At 51.6% G+C, this 12909-nt stretch overlaps 1 protein-coding gene across 8 annotated transcripts in view; it reads left to right on the top strand.

Moving 5' to 3' along the window:
* The window catches only part of ZNF236 (zinc finger protein 236), a 70242-nt gene that overhangs the window by 47947 nt on the left and 9386 nt on the right, over positions 1-12909 (top strand). For 6 of the 8 annotated variants that reach the window (XM_059881009.1, XM_059881006.1, XM_059881004.1 and 3 more), the window contains 7 exons: positions 467-832; positions 1796-1941; positions 2031-2271; positions 2661-2840; positions 3225-3266; positions 5884-6039; positions 11070-11257. In XM_059881009.1, coding sequence (XP_059736992.1) covers positions 467-832; positions 1796-1941; positions 2031-2271; positions 2661-2840; positions 3225-3266; positions 5884-6039; positions 11070-11257 — 1319 coding nt within the window. Of the gene's footprint in view, positions 1-466; positions 833-1795; positions 1942-2030; positions 2272-2660; positions 2841-3224; positions 3267-5883; positions 6040-10107; positions 10175-11069; positions 11258-12909 lie in introns of those variants that run through there. The other 2 variants (XM_024984558.2, XM_059881005.1) reach the window with 2 other exon arrangements.

Raw genomic sequence — 12909 nt, 5'->3', positions numbered from 1 at the left:
ATCAGGAATGAATGAATGAAGAAATGAATGTAAAAGAATTGAGATTCCTGATCTAACACTGAAGGAAAGATCTGGGTCTCCAGTGTGGAGTTAGGGGCCATCACTCAGACTTAAATACCTGTGTTAGTTAGAAAGATTACCTCGTGGTCTGGTTCAGGCTGAGAAGACCACGGTGATAGGCAAACTCACCCTTCCTAAAATCGGGGAGCAGAGACCCTAATGCACGGTGCAGTGTGCCTCTGTATTGTGAAAGACGGAACTCCAAACTCAGGTCCTAAACAGTGACCTTGACTCACTTTTAAGTTTTCCAGCCACATGTCCTGGGGTCCTGTTAGCACGGGGGTGAGGGGGTGGGGAAGGTGGACGCAGCACATGGGTCCAAGGCTGGAGGGGGAGGGGGGGCAGGGGACGGGGGAGGAGGCCGGGGCGAGTCCTCTGCCCGGCTGACTCTGGGCTCCTCCCCCAGGCCAGAAGCTCTTCAGCTGCCATGTGTGCAGCAACGCCTTTTCCACCAAGGGCAGCCTGAAGGTGCACATGCGCCTGCATACCGGCGCGAAGCCCTTCAAGTGCCCGCATTGCGAGCTGCGCTTCCGCACGTCAGGGCGGAGGAAGACACACATGCAGTTCCATTACAAGCCAGACCCCAAGAAGGCCCGGAAGCCCGTGCCCCGGGCGGCGGCCGAGGGCCCACAGCCCGTGAGCGCAGCCCCCGCACCCTCCGCCGACCCCGGCGTGTTCATCATGAACAGCCCGGTGCTGACCGGGCAGCTGGACCAGAGTCTGCTGCAGCCGGGCCTGCTGGGCCAGGCCGTCCTGCCGGCTTCCGTGTCAGGTGGGCCGCGTGTGCTGGGGGCGCAGGGAGAGGCTGCAGGGCGACTGATGCGCTGTGTCCACCCAGCCAGCTCCGTCGCTGCCCTCCCTGAGATTTTCCCAGGAGGCAGTGGGAAGATGGAATTCCATCCTTCAGACATGCTGTCTTTCCGTGTCCCATTCTCTCTACCATCCTTTCTGCATTTTACCCTTCAGCTCTTTGGTCTGTTGGGCTTAAACCTGTTTGTTTCTTAGTATTCTTCAAACTTAACAGACATAATTTATTACTCCCCTTAAGCCTTATTTTTAATACACTGCAAATGTTGAATTGCTCTTGGGTCACAATAGTGTTTGAAAAGCATTACATTTTAGTCAGGTAATATTTACTAATAATATGAAATAAACATTATCTTTTGTGTACTTACAAAGAGTGAAGCAAATGTTCATATTTATTAGACGTCTTAAGTGGCTGTTTTTCTGTCTAATGACCCATGGCACAATTAAAGCCCAGTAAAATAATAGCATTGTTTTCTATCCTGGGCTTAATCAGGGTGATCTCTCTGAGCCTAGTTTCCTGATGTGTTAAAAATGGATGTTACCTATTTCACAGGGTTTGTTTTGTTACAATTAAGTCAGACACGTGGTGGTGGTGTTCAGTCGTTCAGTCGTGTCTGACTCTTTGGGACCCCACGTACTGCAGTACTCCAGGCTTCCCCGTCCTTCGCTATCTCCCAGAGTTTACTCAAACTCATGTCCATTGAGTGATGCTATCCAACCATCTCATCCTCTGTCACCCCCTTCTCCTCCTGCCCTCCATCTTTGCCATCATGTATTTATATATGTATGATATAAAGTAAACACTAGTATTTGTTAACTGGATCATACTGATATGTGTGTAAAACATATTTGGAAATCCTTGTATAGCATTGAGTTTTTTCTCTTTAGGAAGGTTTCTGGCACCAGTCATCCCTGTTGTCTCTTGCAGCTGGTGGTGACTGGACAGTGTCTTTGACGGACGGGAGCTTGGCCACCCTGGAAGGCATACAACTACAGCTGGCAGCTAACTTGGTGGGGCCCAATGTCCAGATCTCCGGGATCGATGCCTCCACTGTCAATAACATCACTCTGCAGGTAAGACGCCTGCTTGGCGTCTCTGCACTTCCAGAGTATGAGTCACACTCCACGTGACTTTTCCATTACAAGGCCCTCTGTGCTTTCAGATTGACCCGAGTGTCCTGCAGCAGACCCTACAGCAGGGCAACCTGCTTGCTCAGCAGCTGACAGCGGAGCCTGGCCTGGCCCCGCAGGGCAGCTCCCTGCAGACGCCGGAGAGCACGGTCCCGGCCAGTGTGGTCATCCAGCCCATCCCAGGCCTGTCCCTGCAGCCCACGGTGACATCTGCCAACCTGACCATAGGCCCACTTTCGGAGCAGGACTCGGTGCTGGCCACCAGCAGCAGCGGTGAGAGCTGATGCACAGCGGTCATGGCAGCTGGGCTCCAGCTTGCTGCTCACAGTCATGCACTTGATCCTAAGATGTTGTTTTCTTCTCTGTGTGAAGCTTAACAAATGCATCACGTGTCCTAAGAATGCAGTAAGCTTTTTTTTTTTAAGGATAAATGATGTTTAACCAATACACGCACAGAGATTGCATTCATAGAACTGGCTTCCTGTTTCAACATAAGAGTTTTCTCTCTTTTTTTTTTTTATCATTTTAGATGAAGGACCTAGAGATGACTGATACTGTGTTTTGAATCTTAAAGTCTTAGTTTTCCTAAAGTTTTAATAGGAGAAAGGAGAGGATTATTATTTTTTAAGCCCAGCTTTGTTCTGTTTTATAACGGTGACCAGGGACGCAAGACCTCTCTCAGGTGATGACCTCACAAGGCCTGGTCTCCACCTCCGGCGGCCCCCACGAGATCACCCTGACCATCAACAACTCGAGCCTGAGCCAGGTGTTGGCCCAGGCTGCCGGGCCCGCTGCTGCCACATCCTCGGGGCCGCCACAGGAGATCACCCTGACCATCTCTGGTGAGTCTTCAGGTTTTTAAAATCCGTTCATCTGCAGTTTAAGTAAATCTTATCTGGTTTTTTTTTTGTTTTTTTCCTGTGAGACTGAGCTTTGCATAAATCCAGTGCTTCAGGAAGTGTTTGTAATTTATCTGGGAAACTCCATTTAGTGAAAATGTTCTTGCAGTTCATATCTGATGGCAGGAATTAAACGTGGTGGTTCCCCACGGCACTTCTAGTTTGAGCCAGTTAGTTTGGTCACGTATTTTTTGTTTAGTCAAGAGCAGAAAACCGTACTTCAGAAATGCTTATCATGCTCCTTTGAGCTGAAGGAGTGTAATTGGTTTAAGTGTATACTTTTGGTACCCCAGAGCATTACAGATACCCACTCTCCTTACCTTTCAGAATTCTTCTCGGATCATGTAGAAAATAACGATAGAAAAATAGGTAAGTGGGTAGAAAACACCCTTTGGCAGCGCAGGCCCCTGGGCCGGCCCGCTGAGCCTCCGTGTCGGTCACCAGGCCTGTGATGCTCGCCGTCAGACCGCCCCCTCGTCTCGTCTGAGTTAGCTTGGAGCGCAGTTTACAGGTGTGCTTTGTCCACGTACTTCTTAGCCATGATTCTGTGTTAACTGAGCAGGTCTTAAGTTTAGCAACAACTTTTTGGACCCTTACTGTGCACCAGGTCCTATTATAGTAACTTCCACAAATATTAACTCATTTAAGTCTCATAGAAACAACCTTGTGACCTTTTAAAAAAAGTATTAAAAAAAAAAAACATCTTGCTGGGACTCATAATAGCCTCCCTGGAGATCCAGTGTGATGGCAGGAAGCACCGTGTTTTCCCTGACAGTGCTGGGGGTGTGGCGGCCGGACCCTGGGCACAGCCCCAAGAGAGGTCCGCAGAGTGTCCCCTCTGTTCCACGAGGCTTCTGCAGAAACCATTATTGGCATAGCGCAGTTACTGAGAAGGAAACCAAAAGCTTTCTCTTTTAAGAGGTGTCTATTCCTTTCAATTTGTGAGAGAAATTGGAGGAACTGTTCCTAGATGGGGCTCTTTAGTGACAAGCACTGATTTTTAGGTTCTAACATGCAGCAAAAATTAACTTTGAATTTTATCTAATCCAGCAACCTTCTGTGTGTATATATATATATGTGTGTGTGTGTGTTTGTGTGTGTATATGTATATTTGAATTTTACTGTTGGAAACAGAAGAGTTACTTTAAGAAAGCTATTTTGTTGATCAGATAAACTTTTTTGAGTAATCTCAGTTTTAGAGGTGTTTTGCTAGTCCTATACAAAAAGCACAAAATGTGGGATTCTTGCTTATGGTTCAGAAAATGTGTTTTTTTTGTTTGTGGATTGTGAATCTGTTTCTCCTATGTTTTCCTATATTGATCATTGAGTTATTTAATTGCTTTTTAATGTATTAGATGAATATAATTGTAATTTTTTCTTAATTAGCTTAAAAGGTTTATTATAGGAGAAATCTTTATTAGTTGATGAAACTGGTAAAGTTTGCCCAAACTTTTAAGGCCTAAGATTTATTTCCTGTCTCCTCATTATTGTATGTGTTGAGCACGGGCTCTGAGGGCTCCCAAGCCAGCAGTTTCTTAGCCCATTCTGAGAAATCTGGAAGAGCTTTTAATTTGTGGCCACTTACAGAGATTTTCAGTTATTTTGTAGAATGTTCTTTTTTTCCATGAGTACATGGAATTATACATGCTTGTGAATGCTAGAATACAAATATTGCTTCAGTTAAGTTGTGTAGACCTTTCAGCAATTCATAAGAAGAGAAGTAGACACTGGGTGAAGGTGAGGACTGTGGTCAGTCTCCCCAACTGTGTTACGCAGTAAGAGCGCTCCCACCTGGCGGCTCTAGTCCCGATATTCACAGAGAGCCTTGCTGAGCGGAGAGAAGAGCGGTGCCATGTGGTTTTGAGCCTTTCCCCACAGTCTCTGAGCTCGGTCTGCTCTGCTGGTGGAGCTGCGTTTTCCGCCTCGCCCCCAGCTCCACCGTTGCTCAGCCACACATGCAGGCGTGCGCCCCAGGGTGGCGCGGGGCTGCGGGCGCTGCTAGAGCCAGGTGTGGCACCCGTTTGTCTTTTTGTCCTCCGGTTTCGTGTATTTGGAGAAGGCGATGGCACCCACTCCAGTGCTCTTGCCTGGAAAATCCCATGGACGGAGGAGCCTGGTGGGCTGCAGTCCATGCGGTCGCTAAGTGTCGGGCACGACTGAGCGACTTCACTTTCACTTTTCACTTTCATGCATTGGAGAAGGAAATGTCAACCCACTCCAGTGTTCTTGCCTGGAGAATCCCAGGGACAGGGGAGCCTGGTGGGCTGCCGTCTACGGGGTCGCACAGAGTCGGACACTACTGAAGCGACTTAGCAGCAGCAGTAGCAGCAATTCGTATATTTGTCTTGCTTCCCCCTGGCTCGACAATAGCTTTTTTTAAAGCAGCTTCTCTTTGCCAAGTCTTTGCAAAGCATTCAGCCTGGTTTTCACTGAGAAGGCAACAGGTTTTTGATGTTCCTGTTTCTCTGTTTGCACACTGCTTGATCATGTTATGAGATTGTGAAACTAAGGAGGCTGGTGGAAGCCGGAGTCTCCTGGTGGGAGGATGTCACGGCGTGTGCGAGCCGCCGTGCATGTCCAGGGCACTGCAGGGCAGAGAGCCTCCCACAGCAGAGCCGCCGTGGCCACGCTGCCCTCCTGTCCCTCCATCAGGCCCCCGAGGCTGCAGCTGGTCGTCCGGCATGGTGGGAAATAGTTCCAATTCGGTTTAAGTTGTATTCAACAAAGCATGTAGCCAAAAGTGCCTAAACATGGAGGAGTTAAAGTAGAGCTCTTAAGAGTTACTTAGAAACTTCACAGATTAAAGCATGTGGAGAGATACTTGCATTTAGGGCAATGCCTTTCACAGTCTTGTTTTCATTTTTTTGTATAAATGTTAAAAATGAGATAGCTTACGTTTTTAGAGGGGTGTTGTATGTTTAGCACACTTAGCAGTGTGTAAGTTAACATGTTACTTTCAGATATCACAATGTTAATTTCTGTTTAGGTCAAGATCTTATTCAACACAGTTCTAATGGAAGTAGTGAACTAAACGGAAGCATAAGACTGTCAGCACCTACAATCAATAATCAATCCACAGGTGCCACCCTGACAATAAGCAATGATCAGCTGCTCTCGCAGAGCGCAACGTTAAACTCTTCAGGTATGCAGTGAACGACCGAAAGGCTTCCTAATGTGTCAGTTGAAGGGCTGTGTGTGTCATCAGTGGAAAGGGCCACCTGTCTTTCCAGGTGACAGCTGTGTCAGCTGCCTGTTCTCATGCGTTTGGTGTAATTCCTGACGATTAGAGGCTCCTGTGTAGTTCTGGGACCCAGAACTCTCTCGAGTATTACTGACCTTTCAGGATTGTTCTGCCTTCTGCAGAGTAAAGGTAAATGGTCCTGGGCAAGCGTGCAAGGCGTTGTGTGTGTGCAAGCTGGCCCTGATGGCCCCATCACACCCAGGCTCTGAAAGGCTCTCGGGCTCCCTGCTCTGTGCTCTGCAGGGTGAGCCCTGTGCCACATTTTCCTGAGTGTAGGATGGAGCGTAGAATTATTCATAAAAGGAAGCATCTTTCTGAGGTTTTGAAGTGTCGACTTTAATAAAAAGTAAAGGTAAATGAGCGCCATCAAAATAAAAGTGCCAGAGCTTCAGTGCCCCCAGGCCCCACCTCACAGGTGACGCCCTGTTTTCTGGACCTGACAGAGCTTCCATTCCTGCCTCAGCCCTCTTGTTTGACAACCCTGTATTTTTTATTTCTTTTTGAGGGTAAGGCTTCATCTTTAGATATGTGTGGCTCTTCTCAGTACCCAGAGCCAGACTTGTTTTCCTGCTCGCTTGGAGTGCCTTTTTACCCAGTGGCGGTCCGTCCCCACAGAGCGTGATGTGTGCCGCGTGCTGAAGGCCCCTCTGAGTGGGGACGCCGGGCGAGGTGGCCACGGGCCCCTGCGTTTTGGATCCTAGAAACTGGCAGAGCACCGGTATTTACCACAGAGTCCACGTGGTGGTGCAGGGTGACAGCCGTAGTGCCACGCGGGAGAGAAGGCCGCCCTGAGCGCAGGTCACGGGGTCACTGGGCCAACCCGATCTGGGTGGCGTCCCGAGGGGAGGCGCGTCCCAGGCCAGGGAGGTTGCGGGAGCCGTGTGTGCTGCTGGCTGGCCTTGTGTGCTGGGGCGGGCGGTGAGCCGAGGGCTGCGTGTGGTCAGGGTCCACTCAGGACCCCAGGGGGCCTCCCACCCGTGCTCCCCTCAGCTGAAGGGGTGCCTGACAGCCTCATCAGCATCTCATGTCGCTGGACTGGGGTGGGTCCACAACCCGGGCTTCTGACGGTCGTTTCCACCTCTGCCCTCTGTTTTCCTGTCTCGACTCTGTCCCTCCTTCATCAGTTTGTTGTTTAATTTTGGGGAGCTAAGAGAGTTGTGTCATAGAACTGCATTCTTTCACCTATTAATTTTGAAATAAGAAACTTTTTTGTGTTCAGTTAAGGGGGGTTTTCAGTTCTGATTTTGTCTGTGATGGGTAAGATGTCTGCAGTACGTCACGTGCTGCTTAAGTTACATGGCGTGCTTGTTTCTGTGGATGCTCCCTGACGGTCGTGATTTGTGTCTGGCTGTGAAGGACCAGCTCTCACCACCTCCTGGGCTCTGATATCTGTCCCACCCCGTGGAGCGCGGCACATGAAGCGACAGGCGGCTCTGTATCTCCTATTCGCCCGAGTGCCTGCTGTCACGTCCTGGTGGTGGTCTCTGTCCCAGAACATTCAGGGTCGGACCGTCTCCGCCTCTTGCTTCCCTGAGAAGCAGCCTGCTGTAGCTGGTGGGGCTGTTCGTCCCCTTGGGGGCTCTGGTGGGACCGTCCTTCTCCTTGGGGGCTCTGCTTGGTGTCTTTAATGAGTCTCGGGCCAGTCAGTGGAAAGACAAGGAGAGTCTTGGATGCTTCCATTTAAAGGGAGTGGCGTCTTGCTTGGCTTGGTGATCCCAGCATTCGCTGAGAGAGTAGTTCCTTCAAGCTGGTGATGTTCCGATCAGCGTGGAGCAGGGGGTCGGGGAAGCCTCTGCTGAGGGCTCTGCCCTGGCACCGGCGCCTCTTCAGGCCTCTGTGCTGTTGGTCAGCCCTCAGGCGTCTCGAATTGAGCGCAGCCTGCGTGGGACTGGGCGAAGCTCTGCATGCCAGGACAGCGGCCTGCGGTGTGCGGGCCCAGGACGCACACTCGGATGTTTCTGTAGAAACGGCGAGCATGCCCCTTTCTTCTGATTTAGTTTTTCTTTTGTTTAGACTAACTGTTGTAGAGCCACCTGAGAGGTTTTCTCTCTCCTTCTTTTCGATGCCCCTTTAGCTTAATTTGGTACCTTATTTAAAGAAAATTTTTTTCCAGGAGTCTAATGATATTATAAAATAAAAGATGTGTTCATAATTAAACATTTGTATCAGTTATTATAAATACAGGATTAATTTCACATAAGCACTCAATTGCACTATTAACTTAAACACTTTTGGCATCTTTGAAGAATCCTGACTGTAGGCAGAGATTCCTCAGATGTTGAACCATTCAATCCGTGGTGCCAAGCAGATGTTTTTAGCGAGATTTGCACATTCCAGTAGAGCTTGTTAAGTAAGCCGATCTTGTCTGTACCTTATTGTCAAGAGACTGTGTTCTAATGGGCAACATTTACCTTCAGTTGTTCATGCCCAGACCGAGCTTCAGGCCACACGAATAAGAGCTGAAATGGAAATGACTTGGAGATTAAACATGCCTCTTGCAGGATGAGCACCAGAATGCAGACCCTCAGTGTGACCCTGTGACAGTTACGCTGCAGGCCCGTCGTCACCGCAGGAGGAAGGTGATGCGGCAGGCGTTGGTCTTCACCCTCCGTGTGAACGGGACATGGTCAGGGCTGGTCGGCTTCCGGAGCAGTGTGGGCTCTTTGCGTCTCAGTGGGGAGATGGCTGCCACTGCCATTTAATGGTTTACACATGGTCTGAAGTGCGACCGTGAGTCAGTTTCACATCCAGAGTGAAGCTCGTGTGCTGGTTCCGCTGTGTGCCAGGCTTTGGAGGCTGTTTCTGAGTCAGTTCCAGGTTACACCCCTGGCGAATGGTTTTCCTACAGAACAGTCAGAATATGTTGTCAGTACCCTTTGGGAGGCAGGAAGTCGTTCCTGATGGAGGCCTGAATTTAGCACAGCTTTTTAAGGAATTTATCTTAAATGGGTATTACCTTTTTGTTCTTCCATTAGTCCATTTTTAAGATAATTTTGGTGAAGAAATTGAGTTCTTCTTTCAGTGATAGAAGAGATCGGTTTTTTGTTTACTAGTTGTTTGTGAGATTATTTTAGTTTTAGCCCCTGTTTCTCCTAGACTTAAGTACAGTCTGACTTAAGTACATGTCTGACTCTTTGTGACCCCATGGACCGTAGCCCACCAGGCTCGTCTGTCCATGGAATTTTCCAGGCCAGCGTACTGGAGTGGGTTGCCATTTCCTCCTCCAGGGGATCTTCCCCGCCCAGGGATGGAACCCGTGTCTCCTGCGTTGCAGGTGGATTCTTTACCCCTGAGCCGGGCTCTCTTCAGCCATATGGAGGCTCGCTGTGCTTGAGCCAGGATCATGCTTCTTGTGGGAAATCTCTTGAGTGTTACTCAGGGTTCACTCGCCGCACTGTCTGGTTGACGTGTGGACTCCAGCCCTCCTTGCAGTTGTTCGGTGTCCTCTCTGGGCCCGGGGTCAGGGTGCCCTGAGGTTAGTGACGCTGCTTCCGCTGTCTGTGCTCTCCTGGGCTGCACGTCCTGGGTCCTTCGCCTGCTCTGACAGTCAGCAGAAGGGCGGGCGTATCTTGTGGTTTTGGCTTCGTCTCGGGAGTCACGGTGATGTTCAGTATCCCGGCCGTCTGCCCCGGGGTGAGCCCTGCCGTTAGCGGTTTGCTCTTGCTTCTCTCACCCGGGGGTCTCTCCTGAGTGATGCCAATGGAGCCCCCGCTCCGCTGGCTGGGCCTGGCCAGGGGCTGCGGTCCCTGTCCACCTCGCCCTCCCATTAGACTCGCCTCTGCACGCCGTGTGTGAGCATCCAGGCATGTGGAGGGCACCGCGGCTGCAGGGTGCCGCCCCTCCGCAGATCCACACTCGCGTCCGTCCTGGCGGGGGCTGCGCGCGGGGGGGAAGGTGAGGTTTTCGGGAGCCGCGTGGTGCTTCAGAGCGGACGCACGCAGCCTCCTAATGGTTGTACTGCTTTTGAAGGTTCCAGGTCTGCGCGGCACAGTGTGCGAGTCCGGGAGTGTGGATCTGTGGAGGACGCCGGCCACAAGTAAGTAGCCTGGCCCCTGCTGTGCCTCGGAGCAGGCCCGGGGTCAGCCAGGCCCCGCGGCCACATGGTGTCCGTGCTCAGGCATTCCCAGGCAGCGGCGTGTGGCGCTCTGTGGGAGGGCCAGTCCGGGGCCCTGGCACCGTGGCTGCAGCCAGTGGGCACCGAGTCACTGTCAGACCAGTGGAAGGATGGCCTGTGTGTGTGTACACGCGCATGTGCATGTGTGTCATGCTCACACGTGTCTTGGTTGGAGCCCCCAGGATCTGGGCGCTGACCCTACGCCGAGCCGTCTCGTTTGCCAGCAGGTGCATGAGTCTCTGTTGTGTGGAGAGAAGGCCCGTCTCTGCCCCGCCTGTCCCAGTGTCCTCCTTTCTCGTTTCGTTGGCTGCAGAGGGAGCTGGAGTGCCGCACAGGATGACAGTGCTCAGGGGGTGCTGCGAGGGCTGTTTGGAGCGTCCGTGTCTCAGGCTAGGCAGGCGTGCAGGACGGTGGGGTTGTGAACGTGAGCAGAGTCGCCAGACGTCTGCTCCGGAGCAGGTCATCGCTCAGGGTCCTGGTGAGGATGGAACCCTGGAAGTTCTTGTCTGAGTTCCCTTCTGCGTTGGCCACAGGGGTGGGACCGTGGGGTCACCTTTCCGCTCTTCTTTTCCCTGCTTGTTCCTTTGTGTGACGCTGGAGGGGCAGAGTCTGTTCAGAGATACCTAGGTATTCAGGAAGGCCTTGCGGTAGCATCGGAATCTGAGAGGCGGTGGTCTTGGTGGTGCAATCTCGCGAGCCTAGGGCTGTAGATGCTGACCGTGACCGACTCCTTCCTGCGTGAGAGCTGTCTTCCCGCGCCGACACCCGTGCACTCACCGGCTTCTCCACTCATCTGCTCGCTTTGCCTCTCTTGTAGAACTTAACGCCACAGCTGGAAGCCTGCCTCCCACGACGCCGCTGTCGCCGTCTGCTGTCTCTGCGCAGAGCCTGGTCATGTCTTCGTCCGCGGTGGGGGCCGAGGCCAGCGTCACGCTGACCCTGGCAGACACCCAGGGCTTGCTGTCTGGGGGGCTGGACACCGTCACGCTCAACATCGCCTCTCAGGTGGGTGCCGCACCCCGCTGGCGGGGTCCTCCCAGGAGACGCCTTCTTTCCGAGGGAATCTGTGCAAAACGTAGCCAGTGGTTTTGCGATTAAATTTAAAAAGTAATTTTTTGATGCCAAATGGGAAATATAAGACAATCCAGACAATGCAAAAAAGCGTAAGTGATCCACCCCCTTCCCCCGACGGAACTGCAGTGAACATGTGAGTGTGTACATGGTTCTGGACCTTTCTACACACACATACGGATGCACGTTTTCTGACTTTCACAGAAACAAGCTCACGTGTGTATCGTGTAGTGTAAACTCTTCCCCCCTTGTTAATTTTACCATGACTGTTCGCATCCGTGATTTTAGCTGTGCAGACGTTTTCGTGCACGTGCAGCTTCTTGCCCTGTAGACGGGGGCTCCGAGGGGGCTTCCAGGCACCCCGGCTGTTGTCAGTGGTGTGGGAATTCCAGTATTCCTTGCCACTTAGGTTCTTAGATGACCCCTGCATTTAGGTGTGCTGGATTGAAGGTTAAGATGCTGACAAACCTTCCAGAGCCCCGTTGGGGAAATCCTGAGAAGCGGTGATTAGCTCTGGCGAGGCGTAGTTGTGAGGCAGCTGTGTGGAGTTCCGACAGGGGCCCTGCCTCTGGCCCCCACGTGCAGACAGCCTGTTGCACAGAGGCTGCCGCGGGCGGGCAGCACGGCAGAGGGTCACCCCGCTCCTGTCTGAGCCCCGCCTCCGCCTCCAGGCTCTGCGCTGGGGAGACGCGCTCCGGGCACCCCCCTCGGCCGCATGGGCTTTCTGACCCCGGAGGGGACTGGGTTCCTCCCCATCCAGACCAGTGATGCCACCTCGGCCTGCTCCTGGGTCTGTCCACACGGCAAGCTTGGCCTGACACACGCCCTTTGCTCTGTGAGGTCCCCGCCAGCAAGTCTGGCCCTCCCGAGGGGACTCGGGACACTGAAAGGCAAGGGGCTTCGTCCTGGCCCACAAGGTTGCTCAGCCACCCGGGCCCCCTGAGCAGTTGAGGAGACCCTGCTCCGCTTAGGCCCTTACAGAATGCATGTGCACTTGAGGAGTGAGAACTAGTGTGATTTCCACATCACTGTAATCAAAATACAGCGAAGAAAGGAATAGTCTGCAAGTAAGAATACAAACCCAAAGTAAGTGACTTTCAGGTGACACCCTCTTAGTGGATTCAGGTCACCACTTTTGTGAGTATCATTAATTGTCAACATTTATTGCATTAGGCAGTTGACTTTTGAATCAGGGCGTTTGCATTAAGATTACTTAAATTAGCCATTGAGACACCAGTAATAAGCTAGTAAATGACATTGTGTCCAGGACTTTTTATTGTTGTTCTTGTTGCTTTTTTTTTGACTGAGCTGTGCAGCATGCCGGATCTTATTTCCCTGACCAGGGATCGAACCCCAGCCCACTATAGTGGAAGGGCAGAGTCTTAACCACTGGACCGCCAGGGAAGCCCTGGGGTTTTGTTTGTTTGTTTTTATTAAACCTTTTTTTTTTTTTTTTTGAGAGATAATTGTGGATTTGCAGTCAATTAAAAGAAATAGCACAGATCCCATGGACCCTCCCTTAACCCAGTTCCCCCAGTGTCAGCATCTTATGAAACCAGCGCACAGCACCCACCAGATATCACCGT

Source organism: Bos taurus, chromosome 24, assembly GCF_002263795.3.
Source record: "Bos taurus isolate L1 Dominette 01449 registration number 42190680 breed Hereford chromosome 24, ARS-UCD2.0, whole genome shotgun sequence".
NCBI lineage: Eukaryota > Metazoa > Chordata > Mammalia > Artiodactyla > Bovidae > Bos > Bos taurus.
This window is presented reverse-complemented; position numbering and strand designations above follow the sequence as displayed.